Source organism: Anabas testudineus, chromosome 3 (genome assembly GCF_900324465.2).
Source record: "Anabas testudineus chromosome 3, fAnaTes1.2, whole genome shotgun sequence".
NCBI lineage: Eukaryota > Metazoa > Chordata > Actinopteri > Anabantiformes > Anabantidae > Anabas > Anabas testudineus.
The window spans coordinates 1,501,680-1,520,418 of NC_046612.1; the positions used below are offsets into that span (position 1 = coordinate 1,501,680).

Consider the following 18,739-nt stretch of genomic DNA (forward strand, 5'->3'; position numbering starts at 1 on the left):
TGAAGAGTTTAGCTCAGAGCACCTGTCCTCAGTGTCTTTAAAGGGAAGTTCATTTAGCAGCGCAGCGTTGATTAATGACTAATGATCTTAAACTCCAGTGTATTTTAGGTACAACACCCAGAGAGACTGCACACGTTACAAGTTTAACAAAGCATGACTTCACATGTCCAAATGTACACTGGTAATAATGTAAGAGCAGCACTGATGATGATGAAGATGATGATGAAGATGAAGATGATGATGACTGTTACAGGAGTCAGTCTGATCACAGTCAGATAAACCAGGAGGACCAACGACAGCTCAAACCAACATCAGGTCTAACTGTTCTAAAAAAGTAGATTAGTGTAATTCAAGCCTCCGAGTCTCAATCAGAACTGGTGACAACGATCATCTCTCTCAAACAGCTGATCAATCAATAGATACTTTGAATGAACATCCTCATCAGCTCACAACCAGGTTCGTTCACCCTTAAATCATCAAACCACAGCCAGACAGACCAGGAGTGACCCTGTTGACAACAACACTTCCACGTTTTCAACTCTCCAACCATCTCACAGCTGCAGTAAAAGAATAAAAAATGTCACTTACACGAGTGCGTCTTCTTCACAGCTGCTGTAGAACCTGCAGGAGCAAACACAGAGGAAAAGGACGTGAGCACACCTTCAAGTCTGTTTAACTGTATAACTTAAAAAACCAAGACCAACGTCCACAGAGTTAAAGTACGTCAGTGCCTGATTGCACCACAGTGGGATCCATGGAGACTGAAATCTATGTTCACACGTGAAACTGCTGAACGTCGAGGAGGTTTGTTCTGTAGTTACTGTCCTGTTACTGACTACAGCTCCATTCTCTGAATGTAATGAACTGAACCAAAGGAAAACGGACAGAAACCAAGATTCAAGATTCAAGATTCAAAAAACTTTATTAATCCCAGAGGGAAATTGTTTTGCCTCATTACCATTGTTCTCAAAACAGACAGAAAGAAAAGGAACCACAACCAGGAAAGATCCAACACCGACATAAATACACAATAACATCAATACCGACGGGAAATCTTCCATTACACTTATACTTTGGATGAGAAATCCTTTGAGTGTGTGGGTGCTGAGCTGAACTAGTCTGAGACAGTTTAATAGCAGGGAGGGATTTTTTTAATAAAACCTCTGCTCCTCATTTCTGTTTGTGTTTAATGGATTTTTACAGGAGTCACCAGCCAGAGAATGTAGAGCTGCTCATCCAGCTCCTGGAATCACTTTTAAATTGTCACTTTACCTCCAGCTGACTCCTGAAGGACAAAACTGATTGTGACTGACAGCAGTTTGTCCCCAAACTGTCCTGGAAATGGTTTAAATTAAACAACCGAAGTTTCAGGAGAAAAAACAACGCGGACAGATTGAAGGAACTCTTTTCCACCGTCTCCCTCTTTACATTTTACTGATTGCAGACACAGTGGAACTCGATGATTGTCCCTGGAGGGACATACAAGGTGATTCATGGTGATGGGTATTATTTTAGTTCCCCAAGGCATGATGGGAGATGATTTAATGTCTAACTTTAGCACATGATCTTTATTTATTTATTTAAAGCACTAATCTCACTATTCTCATCATTCCTTCATCCAGCCTCTGCACTCCACCCGTTCCCTGTCTGCACATGCAGTATCCTGACCAGAGCCTGATCACATGAAATTAAAGTGCAGTGTTAACACAGTCCGTGACACAACACACCTAATGCTTCACACCTTTCTGATGTGATCTGCTTCCTGTCCAATGACTCAGAATAAACAAACTGTGCTGTGGTATTACTGAGAAAACCTGGGTGAGGTACACACACTGCACACAAGAAAAAAAGAGTCTAAACTAATGATCCACATGATTTCATTGCTCATCAAACGCTGACCCGGAAAACCACTTGGTGTAATGTGGCTACAAAACCCCCTCATCAGCAGAAAAAACACTCGCTCTGGGTTTCCAGGTCTTGCGGGCGTTGTCGTTTATCTGCAGCGACCTTTGACTGCCTCAAACATTAATCGTGCCTACACACACTTCATATTTCAAAGACATGATAATGGGCACCCACAAGGTTTTATCATGGAATCTGGGCCAGATTAGAATATTCATTAGTTCTGCTGCAGCTCCACCAAGTACAGTGAGGAAATGACGTGAAGCAGCACCTGAGGCGAAGAGAACCATCTCTGCTCTCAGGTAAGTATATGTGGACCTTAATCCTCAAAGGAACTCGTGTTTATTTCTGTATCTCTGGACAGTTTGTGTCTCTCTGTTTTCGGTTCTGTTGATTGAGAATTTGTTACTGACACATTTTTGCAGCCTCAGCTGAAATATGAAGGAATAAATGAAACCAAACAAATAGCTGGTAGATAATCAGTCTTACAGAGACTCTGATCAGGATGAGGAGCCGACTAAAACTGGATGAAACCATCCTAATGGAGCTCTAATAGTTGCTTTAATTGTTGGACCGCGCACGAGGGCCACACACACTCGGCTGAGCTGCTAATGAAGTTTATGCCACGACACAGTGAACTGCTCCTTCTCCTCCTCTTCAAACTGCCTCCTCCCTGCTCCTCTGCCAGTTCCTCTGTCACAGCAGATCACACACTGACACACTGACCTAGAACCTGCAGCTTACTGCTGAAATATTCAGAGCTTCACTCAGGCTAACTACAGCCTGTGGAAACCATTCAGTCTGCATCTTGTTGGACCTTTCTGCTATGTCGACCATCCCATGATCCAGGAGCATCTCATGCTGTAGGCATTCAGTGTAATAAATGCTGTTGTCAGCAGAAGCTGAGACAGAAGAAGAACAGGAGGAAAACAGAAATCCAAGTTGAGAAATCGATTTACAAGAGACATGACAGGACGTGATTCACTGTAAACTGGACTTGCAAACACATGCCCAAAAAGCTCAAGGACTCCTAAAGCGCCCAGCTGTGGCATGTGGAGAAGCCGAGACAAGTTGAACTTTATGAAAACATAAGAGAAGTTGTCATCTACTCCACAGAACTAGGGAAAAGGTGCACATCAACATCGACTGCTCTCCAGTTCACCAGTCAGTACAATGTCAAGAACTGTTGATTTACATAAAGATGGAAAGGGTTTCAATCCCAAAGGTTCACATACTTTTTCCACTATCACTATTTGGTTTTTATGGTTGTTCTAATAAAGACATATAAGATCAAGTTGTTTTGTGTTATTATTTTTCACTGAGCCTTCAGCTACCGTACCTGAGTTACTGTGTTTCTATTATATGGATCATGGTAATATAAAAAATATAAATTACTGAGACAGATGATGATAGACTAGTTTAGAATAGATAAATGTCCCAGGTGGTTCTGAGATGATAAACTGACTCATGGGAAATGTGTATGTACTTAATCTCATGAAACACTGAGTGTGCACTCTGTGCCAAATGAATTGACCAGCAGAGCTGAACAGAAAGCAGCAGCACAGGGTTGACCGGTCTAAACACCCCGGTGGAGAGAGGGCGTACTAACAAGAACAGAGACGTGGTGAGTGGGTCCCTCAGGACCTTGATGGATGGAGGAGAGAAACATTTAGTCACAGCGAGTTGAGCTGAGCTTAAAACAAGGAAACGGTTCAGACCGTCGACCGTCTACAGCTGCAGTCAACTTATTGCAGGACTCACTGGTTTCAGTTGTATTATTATAGTTATTACAGTGACTATCGTTTTAATCTAGTTTGACATCATCAGTTTCACCTCTTGGAGACGTTTCCCTGTCTGAGTCAGTCCACAGGTCAACGTTTTAATTTATCCTGTAATGGTTTATGATCAGCTTCAGCTTCAAGCTTCCTAGTCTTTACAACTAAACTACTGTACATTGAAAACATGAAAGAAGGAAAACACTGCTGCAGGTGAATCAATCCTCTTTGGTTATTTCATGAGGAAGAAAGTTTCTCAGTGTGTTTTTGTAAGAAACACTGAAGAAAACTCCACAGGAGGCCTGAAGGCCTGAACTAAACACCTTAAGGCCTGTAAACTGAAGCTGAGGCTGTGTCATGTTTCAGTCAGCTCACTGACACAGTCTTTCCAAAAACACAACTGACAGGAGAAAGACTAAAGTTTAGTCCTGCAGGCTGCAGCAAGTGCAACCTACACTGTCAGAAACTACAGCCGCTGCTGTTTCTCTGAGTGTGAATCTGGTTTAAAGCTCTGAAACACACACAGGAGAACAGGCTGACAACAGAGACGGAGGGAATCTGTCTCCCTTAGAGTCTCAGCAGAGATTACAGCTCCTGAATCTTCTAATTGTTCAGAACGAGCAGCTCCTCGTGCCAATTATAGCGCATTAGCAGCAGCAGCCGAAGTCATTTCATCGCCGCTCATCGGGGAGCTGAAAATAAAAAAGAAAAAAAGAAACACCCTCTCTCTCGTTGGCGTCAGTCGCCTGCAGCATCAAATGAACTGAGGACTTAAGATGGTGGAGATAAAATGAGATTTAAGGATTAGACAGAGAGATGTGAGTGAACTTTCAGTGACTTGTTTTAAAATGACAGGAGGGAGTGAGTTACACTGCAGCTGCTCAGGATGAGCTTCTTCTCTCTAGAAATGCAACACAGGAACGTTGGTTTAAGTTAATCCACATGTGGAAGAAAGAAGAAATGATTCATATATCCAGTACATTTCAACGTACTCCTATATATTCTATCTGTTCTTCTGCTGTCTTTTAGTTTTGATTGTTATTGTTTAGCATGAAATATCACGACCAGTATGTTCTCACTTATGCAGATGACACATACGCTATTAAGATATACCATACAGTACTATGCAAGCACACTTTGACAGTAGAAACACACACACACAGCTCCTGGTAGATGTTTCCTGTCTAACCGCACTAACGTTCATTGTCACCTCAGACAGCGACACATGAAAGAGCAGCAGCTTATCACCAGCAGCCAAACACAACGGACACACTGCTGCTGCAACTGAAGCAGCTAGAAACACTGTGCACTGAAGGTATGTGAGCTGGGGAAGTACCACCAACCAACCAATCAAACAAACAGTCGTCACACGCCGCTGTAAAGTCATCTGTGGTTGCTGAAAGTCCCTGCTTTGCTTTTATCTGGCAAGTGTTGGATCTGCACACTACAGAACTTCCACTTTCTTTACACTCTTTACACTGACACAGTGTAAACGCTGTTAGGATATCCAGTACATATACTACATCTACAAACACACTTCATGTTTTGTTCAAATAAAATTTCAGCAATAGAAAAACTAGTTAAAATCACTTTTGCAGACTTTGTAGTAGTAAAAATATTAATCATTTGATCTTTGAATAACCTTCAATTTAATTCAATTTATTTATAATGCACCAAATCACAACTTAGGTCATCTCAAGGCACTTTACATTATATAGAATTATAGAAATCTCCAACAAATCGCACTGGAGCAGCACAAAGAAAAACTCTCTTTAATGAAAGAAACCTCAAGTAGAGCCAGGCTCACTGTGGGTGGCCATCTGCCTCGACCGGTTGGGGGGAGTGAAATAGGAGAGAGTTGTTTCAAAAACAAATAACGTAACAAGAATGATTCAACATTTAAATATTTTGTCCCTCAGAAGATATTCTGAAAACACCACACACACTCCAGCCACGCTTATTAAATATAATAAATAGGGGGTTTGAGCCCCTCGGTGATCCACTTGGACTCCATACTGAGAGAGAAACATGCTGCTAAGCCTTCTGTGCCCCCTCCCTAACCACAACCACACATGCACACAATCCTCTTCTCGCCCTCAGGGCCCCCATATGGACCTGATGGATGAGCCTTTTCAAAGCTGTTCACACAAACATGAGCAGAAAGCCCAGCACATGGCAAACAGTTCATACATGGTGATCACAGAGTGCAGTAGAATTCAGTAGAGTGAGTAAAAAAGACGGTGAAGTTCATTCCTGTCTGGATCTTCATATTGTTCACTTCTTTATGATTATTAGGGATCAGGTTTCTACTTCACCACTGCACACAGTGAGGTTCACACCAGGAAGTCCATTTAAATGAATGACTCCTACTAAACACCATTCTGATCTTTAGGGTAGTGTCTAAGGCTGTTTCCTAAGTTCTTAGTTCATAAATAAATAGAAAAAGTCTGTTCTAGGTAACTGCTGCTTCAAACCCACTGTTATACATAAAACTACAGTTATTGATTATTTTAGTAACTGAGTACTTGATAGAAAGAATGTGTCTGATCTTTCTTCAGAACACAGTCATATTCCCACATGTTGTCAACGGTACAGACAACAGCTGTGGTTCAGTGTAGTGGTCATCATGCTGCTTTACACGCAGAAGGTCCTGGGTTCAACCCCCAGCAGAACCAAACACCTGAACTGTGGTTTCAGGCCACAGAGGCAGCTCTCACAACATGAATGCTGCCTCTTTAGCATTTTCTGTGAATGTAATCAGTGCTTAAAACCAGCAGCTCCCCTTACACCTCATTTGTACAAAGATCAACCTGTTACAGAGGTTCTGTAGTGTAGTGGTCATCACGTCTGCTTTACACGCAGAAGGTCCTGGGTTCAACCCCCAGTGGAACCAAACTCTTTGTGTTGTACTCTTTGTTGTACAAAAATCAACAACAGCATCTCTCAGTATCTTATTTTCTCCAATTTAAAACTAAATGTGGTGTTTCAGTCTTCATCAAAATAAAAACATTTCAGTAAGGGCTGGTGTGTGCAGCTACACCAGCAGAGGTTCCGTAGTGTAGTGGTCATCACGTCTGCTTTACACGCAGAAGATCCTGGGTGGAACCACAGTGTTTTCCAGATGGCAATTAAATAAATAGTAAATCAAGCTTCCCCTGTCTCCTATGGTATCCATCACATGAATTTCATCACCACCACTACTACGTTCAGCTCAAACTCTATGGACATACTCAACTTGTGTCAGGTTCTACAGATGCTACAAACACAAATGTGGGGTTCACACAAGACTCTGTGCTGCTTACACAATGCTTCTCTTTTTCTGCACCTCCAGTTAAAAAAATCACAACACAACAGTCCGTAATTTCTGGTGTATAAATCTATACCAGTAGAGGTTCCATAGTGTAGTGGTCATCACGTCTGCTTTACACGTAGAAGGTCCTGGGTTCAACCCCCAGTGGAACCAAAGCTCTTTGTTGCCACAGAACTTAAAATTAGTTCAACTCTTAGAAATTGGGTTTGTTACATTTGACATATGTAACTCGGCAGGTTTCTAACTCTCCACTTGCATGACATAGGGCTCATTTCTTGGTCCTGTACTCTTTTCCACTTATACTACATCCCTTGGTCCCATTATCCAGTCCCATTGCTTTTCCTATCATTGCTATGCTGACAACACACAGCTCATCCTGTCCTTTCCACTGGATGAGTCCACCATCTCATTATGCATGTGTACATGCCTCATCGCTTCTTGAATGACAGAGAGGCATCTTCAACTCAACCTCTCCAAGACAGAAGTTCTTATCTTTCCAGCCAGACCTTCAATAAAACACATCAGCATCAACATAGCAGCAGCACGTCTCATTGTTGATCAGTAAAAAGGAAATGTTACATAACTGCTGCATCAGGTTCAAAGTCCTGACCCTTCCCTACAAAGAGGTCAAGTCAACAGCACCGGCTTACCTGAACTCCCTCATCCTGGTCTACAATCCCTCTCGCCCACTGTTTTGCAAGCGAACAACATCTTGTGGTCCCCTCATCTCACCTCAAAAGATCCCAGGCTAAACTTTTCAGTGGATCCACAATGGTGGAACGACGTACCCACCTCTACACGCTCAGCTGTCTCACTCTCAATTTTCAAAAACCTGCTGAAAACAGAAGTCTTCAGAATATTTCTCTGCACTTAAATCTTTATGTATGTTTTCATCTTCCTAGAGCACTTTACTTTAAAATTCCTCTCCTTGGCACAGATAGTTTGCTTTGTACCTCACTTATATGTAACTCTGGATAAAAGCCAAAAAACTAAATGCAAATGTAAGTTGATATTTTCAGCATGACGTCAACTAGTCGCTGGCGGCCGCATGTTTAAGCCACTATCAACATGACAAGTGCAGAGAAGAAGGAAGTGAGTAAATAGCCTGGAGGCTCAACGCAAAGTATATTTTCAAAATACTTTTATGTAAAATCTGTCCCTAAATAAAACAGAAGTACTATGTATAAAAAGGCATCCACTGGAGCAGTGGGGTGGGGTGTAGCAGATGGTAGATGAGCGTAGTGTAGCAGGGAGAGGTAGGGCTAGGCAGTGCAGAGCGGAAGGATTTATAGTGTCAGAGGGAGAACTACAGTCGTTAACTACTGCATGATCAATTAATAAAACTATCTACTTCCTGATAGCTCAGCTGAAAAAGGAGAAGACAAAGTCAGATTTCTCTTATTGTTTCATGCAGGTGACAGGTGACAGGACACAGTCTGCGCATCTGTCTCAATAAGAACTACAAAAAGCTGCTTTTCTCATGACAAATTGGAGATTCATGGTTTATACTCAATACTGACAAGATCTGTGTGTGTCTGTGTGTGTGTGAGGCCTCGGGGGTAAACATTGTGACACCACACTGTGTGTGTGTGTGTGTGTGTGTGTGTTATCTGCACTGCAGACAGACGAGATGCAGAAGGACTGAAGAAATGCCAACTGTGGACACGTGCGTGTGATTCAGTTTCACTCTTTGTTTTCTCTTCATGTTTCCTCCAAATTTGCAACAAACCCATCAAACTGCCAACGGTTTGTCTGTTAGTATTTGTACATTATGTAGACGTTTTATTAAAAAGCATCACACATACAGGCAGAAATGTGAGAAATAAAAATGTTTTCAGTGTGAATTCGGATCTCGGGTCGTGAGAGAGTTTGTAAAAGCTCCATCACCAGCTCTAAATCAGAGCCTTCTTCCAGTCATTTTTAAAGATGAAAGAGGACGATGCTGTCATACTGAGAACAGACTGAATAATTCAAAGTGGCTGTCATCTATATTTTTATAATGTAGTGTATCAGCTGCATGTTTGACACAGGTCCTTCTATTTGTAGATGAGCACAGTTCAGGTGGCTACTGCACATTTATTTCAGTGTGTGGACTTCTGCCACCTCTGTAACCACAAACCCACCTACCGGCCTCTACGGCCTCACTTAAAATGGTACCGTATCATATGTCATATTTAGTAAGATGACAGATCTGTGTCATGAAATGGGGAGACTGACTTTACAGAAACATGGTGGTTCCCCTCATGTGCTCATAATTCCCACATTTGATCAGACTGAGCAACATCACAGCGGTTCTGTAGTGTAGTGGTCATCACATCTGCTTTACACGCAGAAGGTCCTGGGTTCAACCCCCAGCAGAACCAGCTCTATACGTCCAAGGCCACATGACTGAAATCAGCTCAGATGTAACAGGATTAAAGGTGGAGTTGATCAAGAGGATATCACCCAATATCATGTTAGAGTACTGATTGTATGTGGTTCTATAATCACGGTGTATAATAATCATCCAGTGAAATGTAATTATTCTAAATAAAGAACATATAATAATTAGCTCTGTTTACAGCTTTATAGTGAGTCTTTGCTCGTTGGTTTGGTCTCACTTCTTTCATAGCATCGTTTTTGGCCACATGTTATGAAAACATTATTAATAAATAGGAGTCACAAAGTGTTTTAACCCACAAAACAAAAACCTGAAGTGAACAATTAACTAAGCACATTTACTGTGAAAACATTTGCACATAAATGTCTAAAAGTGTTAGTTATATTTTATTAGAGTTTATAAATGTAACTGAAAGACTGAATGTGACTCATTCTGAAACTAGACAAACTCCAAAATCAAGATTTCTGGCAATTATATAAAATCATGTTTAGTGTGATCTTGAGTATCATGTGATGTAACAACTATTGTTACTGTTAAACTATTAAACCACTACTAGTTCAGTAGTACTTACCTTATCGGCCAACACAGACAACAGTGACTTAACTAAAGTGAAATATTTAGGATAATAAAAATATTAGAACTAAATAAAAAGAGTTGTTTTTGATTAATCAACCTGGTTTAAATGCTAAAAACAAATAAAGATGATTCATCCTCATAGTAACTACCTGAGAGCTCCAGGTGTTCCTGCTGCATTTCTCCTGTTTCCTCGTCTGTTGGACATGCAAAGTGTGTGTGTGTGTGCGTGTGTGTGTGTGTGTTACATCAGAGAGTCATTACGTAACACCGACATCTGCTGGCTGCAGAGTGGGTGTTGGTGATGAGCTGCAGCTCCACGGCTGCTGCTGCCGTGTGTGTGTGTTTACAGCTTGTTTGGTTTGTTTACTTCAGTTTCGTGTTGCTCACTGAGTTCGAACGCTGCACAAACCGTTTTACTAACCATTCATTTACAAAGTGTTTTATCTTGTACAACATTAATAAATAAAGCACGAAGAGCAGGCAGAGCAGGAAATCATTGACAGTGTACGACCGAACTTATTAATTCTAGTTTCCTCACTTGAAATTCTTCTTTTTATACCTGAGTGTAAAGCCATTAAAAATTTATATGGAGAATTCAGATGATGTCACTTTTGGCTCCTAATGCCAAATTATATTTTATTCAAATATTTTAGAAATTCTGCAAATTATAGTTTTATTCATTTGGAAAGATTTGAAATGAAATAATAAATTACATGCAGCCCTAAAGACAAGGTAGCAATGCACTCTGGGACATGTAAGAGAATAAGCCTTGAACTTAAAACACCTTTGCTGAACATTAAATAGTTACAGAGCAACATAATGTCTGTGTCCGGTATTCATTCGAGAATTATTATATGACTCAGTTACATTTTTCATTTCATCAATTAAGTCTGTAAAAATATGGATTAGTGACCTTTAACCTGTGTTAGGTTCACACCCTCCTTTTACTTAGTTTTCAAAATCAACATCCCTCTGTGGGAACAGGGGAAATGGATTTAACTGTACTGAATGAAGCCTCTCCAGCATCCATGGTTTCAGTTTACAGGGGGGCAGTCAGGCTGAGTTTAAGAGCTCTGGTAGACGATAAGTTCATCCTTTTATCCGTATCCTTGCCGTGGGGCGACTGATAAACGCTGAAATAGGAGTTGGGAAGAATTTGGTGAAAGAGGAAAGTCAAAGAGCTGTGAAGGAAAGAACAGAGAGAAAGATGCTGTTCTTTGACTGGAAGGTGAAGAAGTGAATGACTGTGACTGGCTTCTCCCCGGTTTGGGGTTAGATCCACACTGTGAAGCTCACGATCTATAAACGAACTAGATAAAAGCTCTCATCTGTGTCTCAATGTCACATTTTCCATTATGAACAAGCTGCACTCAGAAACTAATGAATCTCAGTGAGAGCTTTAACGAGCAGGTAAAACAACACTCCAGCTTCTTTCCGTGTGTAGTAAAAACCAAAAAGCATGGCTGATTGTAGCTACGGTCCATCTGATGGAGTGTATCACTAATCAGAGAACCAGTGTATTTATAAAGAACAACACGAGGAACACTAACCTGGGACATATTTCATTTCTCACCAGTCCCTAACGCAGCTCACCCAACCAACCCCTGCATCATTTGTCTGCACGTCCACTTCCACAAAACCTTACACGTCAAACGGCTTCGTTTACTTTGCCAATTTTAACCTTAGCGCTTACATCTGAACTGAAACCCCAACTGCTTTTATTGCTCCCACTTCATCTGGCAATTTAACCCTTTTCTGGCTGCCAGCTTCCACTGATACTTCTGCTCCTTTCAGTTTTACAGCTTTAAGTGATGCTTCAGCTGCTTTCAGTGTTGGGTCCTGGAGCATCATGCTGAATGAACTCATTCAGCATTCACAGTTCTAGACTGTCTGAATGGCTGTCGACTAGCTCACAGCTCTCGGGCAGACAGTTAAAAAGCGGTATAGTAAGTTCAGCCTGCAGCAGAAAATAAGCTTTTATATGTGTGAGTGAGTGAGCAGGTGTGACAGGCGTTCATTCATCCTGCTGGTAGAGTCGGCTCTCACCTGTGCAGCAGCAGCAGCAGCAGCAGCAGCGAGGTTGAATAAATCACAGCAGCATCTCCAGATATTCAGGAGCTAAAAACAGGACAGCGGGGATAGAGAGAGGCCGGCTTGTTTGTCCCTGAGGAGTCTCCTGAAACATCTGAAATATCTCTGCTGCCCTGCAAAGGCCACAGGCTGCAGTGCTCCCAGGTACACTGAGAAAAATGGATCTAAAGTTTTCACTGCTGCCCCAATAAATGACTCCGACCGTGTGCCCTGCACGGCAAAGGGAGTCATTTTAGTGGTTAGAGTATTTTTATTTTTATGGATTTTTTTACCTCTAGTGGACAAAATAACAATATAAACAGGAAAAACGCAGGAAGAGACGGCGACGACAACATTTGATGAAGGTTTTGGCTGGAAACAAACAAGGAACTAGACACAGCATTTAAAAGAACCCGAACCACTGAGCACTGTTCAAACACATGACGTATGTAGACGTACAAACCGAATGAAAGAAGTCAACTACATTTCCCAAGATGCACTTCACTGACACTGAGCTTCACATTTAGTCTATGTACAGCTAATGGTGGATTGATAGTAACTGAAAGTAAATTTTCAGATTCTTTCAGAGCTGTCGCGTCGTGTTTTGTTCCAAATTTAAAGTCATTCTGAATTTAAACAAATAAATAAATAAAACATTGTGATCAGCTCGTGGTAATTAAAGCTGATGATGAACATAAATCTATATGATAGTTACACCTATTGAAGGAGAGGCCTGGACTTCCTGAGTTCAGTGACTGAGTGTAACACGTGCCCCAACGTCAGCCTGCACCAAAAGACAAAAGGTGTTTTGTATGAAGAGACTTCTGTTTGCAGCTCTTTCATTTTAGCACTGACAACTTTGTTGTGGACGTCAACCCTAATGATGAAGCAGCCTTTATTTATCATATGTCACAATTAAATTTAACCCATCCCTCCCAGGGGGGGTAGTGGGCGCCCATACAGCACACGGGGAGCTAGCGTGGAGTGTCTTGCTCAAGGACACAGCGGGATTTGAACCAGGAACGCTCTGCATCTCAGGCTGATTCCGATGCAGGTAGAGCCGGGGTTCATTTGGGTTCATTTGTAATTATTCACCTTGAACTTACAATAAACAGTTTTTCACCTGCTGTTTGAGTCTGAAACTGACACTTTACTGCTGACGTCCCTGCACTGTGTCTGTGGCTTTCGGCTCCAAGGGGCTTGTTTCCTTTTTAAGATATATGTCTTTGAAACCTCCCAATATTCAATATTCAAATCAAGATTTCAGTGTCACAGGGCAGAGGAGTGTGTGTGTGTCACACATGTAAACCCCTGTGCTTGTGGAAGCTGCTAAAGAACAACTGACTCTGAGTTTCGATGCACATCGATGTTCTTCTTCCTTCGTTAGTCACACACATCCTCAAACCTCTGCACAGTTCCCCTGTTGAATTAACTGCTGTGTTGGAACCAGCTCAGATTGATGCTCCTGCCCTAAAAACAGCATTGTTAGCTGATGACCAATGGTGTGATCACATATGGGGAGGGGAGGCTAGTTGTCATTAATATCTCCCCGGGCTCGGGCCGGACCCAGAGCGGAGCAGCAGCTCCAACACATCTTTATCTTCCTAGAAGGAGCCGCAGCTCACCAGGCCAGGTGAGAATCCATCATGGCTATTATTACCTGACGCTGTGCACTGCATCCATCTCACACACACGTGCACACACGTGCACACACACAGGGTGTGGATATGTTCTGACTTTGTGTCTTTTCACACAGCTTCTCTTTTTACTGGCTCATGTACTGACCCACAGTGACATAAGATTAATGACGTTCTTATTCAAAGCCCAAATCCAGCTGCACATTAGAACCAATCAGAAGTGAGTAACTTACAGCTCACTACTCATAAAGATAATAATAATAATAATAAACTAAATTTAATTAAATATGACATTTATTAAGACCCTTTTCACATATTCAGAACCAGATCCCTAATACCCAAACAGTACCACACATCCCACAGCACTGGACCACATGTCTGAGTGCAGCTGGTGACCGGCTGCAGTGTCTCACACGTTCTCAGGTTACCCTGTGATCATTTTAAAGTGAGGCTGCAACCTCAAAAATCATTTTCCCAGGCCGACTGGCATTTTCAAAGGAAACCTAAAAGAAAATATGACGTTGCTCAGTTTGAGTTCTGTCTTGAGATGATGGAATAGAAACATAAATCCAGGCCTTCAAATGACTAACACGTCACCACAGTCACACACAATCACGCTGAATCGACTGTGGGGTTTTTTTTTTTACCTCAGGTTTGATTTTGTTCACTCTGAACTCTGTGTGACTCACATTTTCTGTGCTGGCCTCAATCCTGTGTTCACCTCTCCACCAACCCGAGAGAAAGTGTGTGTGTGTGTGTGTGTGTGTGTGTGTGTGTGGCTAACGATGAGGTTCTTCTACAAACTGTGGAGGTTAAGCTCAGTAACAGATGACGACAGTAACCCTGAACCAGTGAGCTTTAACTTCTGCCTTATTTTTCTATCTACAGCTGTTTGAAGACGCAGGCGGTCGTCTGCCTGGAAGATGTTTCTTTGCGTTTCACCCGTGTTTATCTGCCCGTTTGCGTTCACCTTCCCCTGAGCTGAAGTTGCGTAACAGTTTGTAATATTAAACATATGAGCTCCTGCAGCTGTAGCTGGTGACGTGGAGGCGCAGGCAGCAGGAGATGGCAAACAGTCTGATTAACTCCTGCCCTGCTCCTCATCCTCAGCTCCGGATGAAGCTCGGCCTGCTTCAGGCTAATGAACAAACAAGCTGTTTGCTCTGCGGCCACAGGGGGTGGATGATGAAGACAGCCATACCTCGACAAACGTGGCAGCTTTGTTCAGCGACTTTCACGTTTAAACTTCCTCTGCAGCATCTAATCCAGACTTCCTTCCTGTCTGCTGTTCACTCTTCACTCTCCTACCGCTGGATCAGAGCGGGATTAAATTACTGCTCATGATAACACAACGTTTCCTACTGCTGCAGAATACTAGATGATCTAAATTTATAATATAACAACGTCTTTTTACAGAGACTAATGAAGCATCAGTGAGTTTACACTCGACTTTAGAGGTTTTGTGGATCACGTTGCTCATATGAAGCTTCACCAGCTGAAACATGAACATCTAAGGTTTGTGAGTTTGGACTAAGACTGATCTCAGGCTTCCTCTGCCCTCTTTCCTCGTCCTAAAGCTGGAGACCATATCTACCAGAGACAAAACAGCGAAGCAGGTGTCACTGTTCCATCCAAACACAACACGGCTGAATTTTATCATCTGATGTTTTGGTTTCTCTGTGAGAACCAAAGATGTTTTATTGCTCAGGCTTCACGAGCAGCTCCAACCTATTATACATGTTAAATATATTGTTTTAATTTTGTTATGTCGACCACATGTAACCCCCACATGCTTTAAATGTGGCTACCTGGCGACATGGATTTCCCCAGTGGGATTAATAAAGTGTTAATTATTATTATTCATTAAAACAAAAAAAACTGTTCCAGTCCCCTTAAAGGTTCCCTGGACTTACAACAGAAGGTTCATTTGATGTTTTTCCATTTGGTAGCGTGTCTCAAATCACAGCACTGAAGCTGCCTGTATGTCCTGAAAGTCCTGATGCTGTTTGCTGTACACTTAACAAACAGCTCTGAGGGGTTGTGTTACATCAAGGTTTCATCAGCCAGATATCAGAGACCAGCAGCAGAAACAAAGCCCCATCAGGAGCCTGAACGCAGCGTTTGGTTCGCCTGCCTCTGCAGCACCAAACTGTCAGAGGAAAATCAAAGGCCTAAACATTTCAGTTCAGCATCAGCCAAAATACAACAAAAATACACAAACATACGAGAACCCAGACAGATGAATCAAATGCAGCTAAATCCCATTAGAAGAATCTGAATGTGGAGCCAGGAAAACAACAGAGCGGCCGAAACATCTGCAGGAGAACGAATCGAAAAGGAGACGAGAGAGAAACAAAAACAGCTGCTCAGAGGCCGTGTTGGGTTTCAGTTATTTAACTTCTGCACAAGCTTCAAATTAACTTCGTAACGTAACGTTTCCATTCAGCCTAACCCCAACATACTGTACAACCCTGATTGTTAACTAAGGACCTTTGGCCACGTGGTGAACGTCCCTTTAGTTTCACCCTGGTCCTACAGAAGATCCAACTGTGCTTCGTCCCAGTAGTTTGTCACATACTATAAAACAGAAACTCAGAGCAGGACAGGAGCGTGTCGCTTTGCACGTTTTCAATTTACACATTAAACAGCAGAAACAACAGAACATCAGACTTTAATGTCAGGTTTCAGCAGGAGAAGGTGTTGCATTGATTAAATCTGAATAAGCCAGTTTGAAGTTGTTGAGGAGCTCGTTCATCAGATCAGATATTAAAAAGTTTCTTTTTTCTAGTGCTGTATTGCAAAAGAGGTGAGAAATAACCCCTCATCCAACCAGAGAACCACACCATCATCACTTCAGTATATTTAAAATGGTCATTCTACCCACTAACACCCACGTTATCAGGTTAGAGAGAGAAACTTCACATCTCGTTTTCTGCCTGTTAGATGTCATAAAGCAGGAAACTGCAGGAAAGTGTGAGACTTATTAGGAAATTAATGAGTTAAACTAAATAAAAAGCACTGAGCTCTGTTCTCTGTTCTCTGAACCAGAGACATCGAGTCTGAATAAAGCTAAAACAGAAACCTGCTGCATGTCTGACTGATAAAGTCGCGGTGACAGTAATGATTTCTTCATTTCTGAGAAGAGTTTATGAACAGATTGAGCTGCGGGACTGAGGAGCTGACAGGTGCAGAGTCAGGACGAAGAATCAAACACACGATGATTATCATACAAAGACAGATCATCTGTGTTCAGTGGTGTTCCCGGATCACTCAGGAGAGTCACTAAACATAAAGGCAGTCAGAGGTTCCTGGTCCCTCCTTCTGCTCCCATGTATCTGACTCTGCTCACGTACACACCTGGTTTCATGCTACATAATTAGCCACGCCTCTCCCAGCCACCTCACCTGTTCCCAGCTTAGTAACTAGCCACCTCGCTGTGTATGTCCTGCAGTGTGTGTTATGTCCTCTCTAGTGTTTCAGGAGTTCCTAATGTAACTAACTATTACATGTCACGTTCACCCTTTGTTCTTGGCCTTCTCTAAAATCCTACACAGGAGACTCAGGTCTGAACTTCTGGAGGATTTGCAGAGGTGGAACAGGAACAGAAATCACAGCCATAAAAATAACGTTAGTGAGCGGTGATTCCTCCTGTTCAGTGATATAACTCACGGGTGTTATGTAAGACGTCCTCCGAATTCAGTGGGAAATACAAAGAGAACACGTTCAAATCAAACGTGTTTCTGCATGTGTGTAATTTAGTGTTTTACAGAGAACAGGGGCCTCAACAAGGCAGGAAGAAGCTTTTTATTTCAAAATAAAGTACGAACGAATGAAAAGTGATGGATCCAGCTGAGGAAGCAAAGAAGAGGATGTTTCCTAACTGATGCACGGACTGAAGCAGCCAAGAAACCAAGTGAGGAAGGAGGAAAACCTAATTAGGAGACAAGGAGACAACATGGTTTTCTAAAAATCACATTTATAGAGGAAGGAAGCATAGAGCTCGTCATTTAGAGAATAAGGAATGAAGAATATATATCTAGGAAGTGAGGAAGGGGACAAATTCCAGGTTTAGAAAAAATCTGTGTTGTTTAGAAGTTGGTTTTCCTACTTTAGGAAAAGGAAACAAGGAAAGGAAGGAAGTCTCCTATAACAAGACTAATGAAACAGAGGCTGGAAGGGAAACATATGGAGCAAGGACGGAGGAGGAAGCTCGTAGAAGTGTCCTAGTTAGTGAGCAAAGAAGAAAGAAGCATCCTAGCTACTAATAATGAAGGGTCCTAGTTAGGACACAACAGAAGAGTCCTAGTTAGGACACAACAGAAGACTCCTAGTTAGGACACAACAGAAGAGTCCTAGTTAGGACACAACAGAAGAGTCCTAGTTAGGACACAACAGAAGAGTCCTAGTTAGGACACAACAGAAGAGTCCTAGTTAGGACACAACAGAAGAGTCCTAGTTAGGACACAACAGAAGGGTCCTAGTTAGGACACAACAGAAGAGTCCTAGTTAGGACACAACAGAAGAGTCCTAGTTAGGACACAACAGAAGACTCCTAGTTAGGACACAACAGAAGAGTCCTTGTTAGGACACAACAGAAGAGTCCTTGTTAGGACACAACAGAAGAGTCCTAGTTAGGACACAACAGAAGAGTCCTTGTTAGGACACAACAGAAGAGTCCTAGTTAGGACACAACAGAAGGGTACTAGTTAGGACACAACAGAAGAGTCCTAGTTAGGACACAACAGAAGACTCCTAGTTAGGACACAACAGAAGACTCCTAGTTAGGACACAACAGAAGAGTCCTAGTTAGGACACAACAGAAGAGTCCTAGTTAGGACACAACAGAAGACTCCTAGTTAGGACACAACAGAAGACTACTAGTTAGGACACAACAGAAGACTCCTAGTTAGGACACAACAGAAGAGTCCTAGTTAGGACACAACAGAAGGGTACTAGTTAGGACACAACAGAAGAGTCCTAGTTAGGACACAACAGAAGAGTCCTAGTTAGGACACAACAGAAGGGTCCTAGTTAGGACACAACAGAAGGGTCCTAGTTAGGACACAACAGAAGGGTCCTAGTTAGGACA

General features: G+C 42.1%; 1 protein-coding gene and 3 non-coding genes across 5 annotated transcripts in view; 3 read left to right on the forward strand and 1 right to left on the reverse strand.

Moving 5' to 3' along the window:
- Positions 1 to 18,739, reverse strand: part of LOC113174308 (nuclear receptor ROR-alpha A-like) — a 55,781-nt gene that overhangs the window by 22,159 nt on the left and 14,883 nt on the right. The window contains exons 1-2 of one of the 2 annotated variants that reach the window (XM_026378195.1): positions 10,093 to 10,133; positions 589 to 621 (exon numbers count right to left, since the gene is read on the reverse strand). In XM_026378195.1, coding sequence (XP_026233980.1) covers positions 589 to 621; positions 10,093 to 10,120 — 61 coding nt within the window. In that variant the 5' untranslated portion in view covers positions 10,121 to 10,133. Of the gene's footprint in view, positions 1 to 588; positions 622 to 10,092; positions 10,134 to 18,739 lie in introns of those variants that run through there. The other variant, XM_026378194.1, reaches the window with a different exon arrangement.
- Positions 6,498 to 6,570, forward strand: trnav-uac. Its single transcript has one exon. It is a non-coding gene; the product is annotated as a tRNA-Val (tRNA).
- On the forward strand, positions 7,068 to 7,140 carry trnav-uac. The gene has a single exon. It is a non-coding gene; the product is annotated as a tRNA-Val (tRNA).
- Positions 9,278 to 9,350, forward strand: trnav-uac. The gene has a single exon. It is a non-coding gene; the product is annotated as a tRNA-Val (tRNA).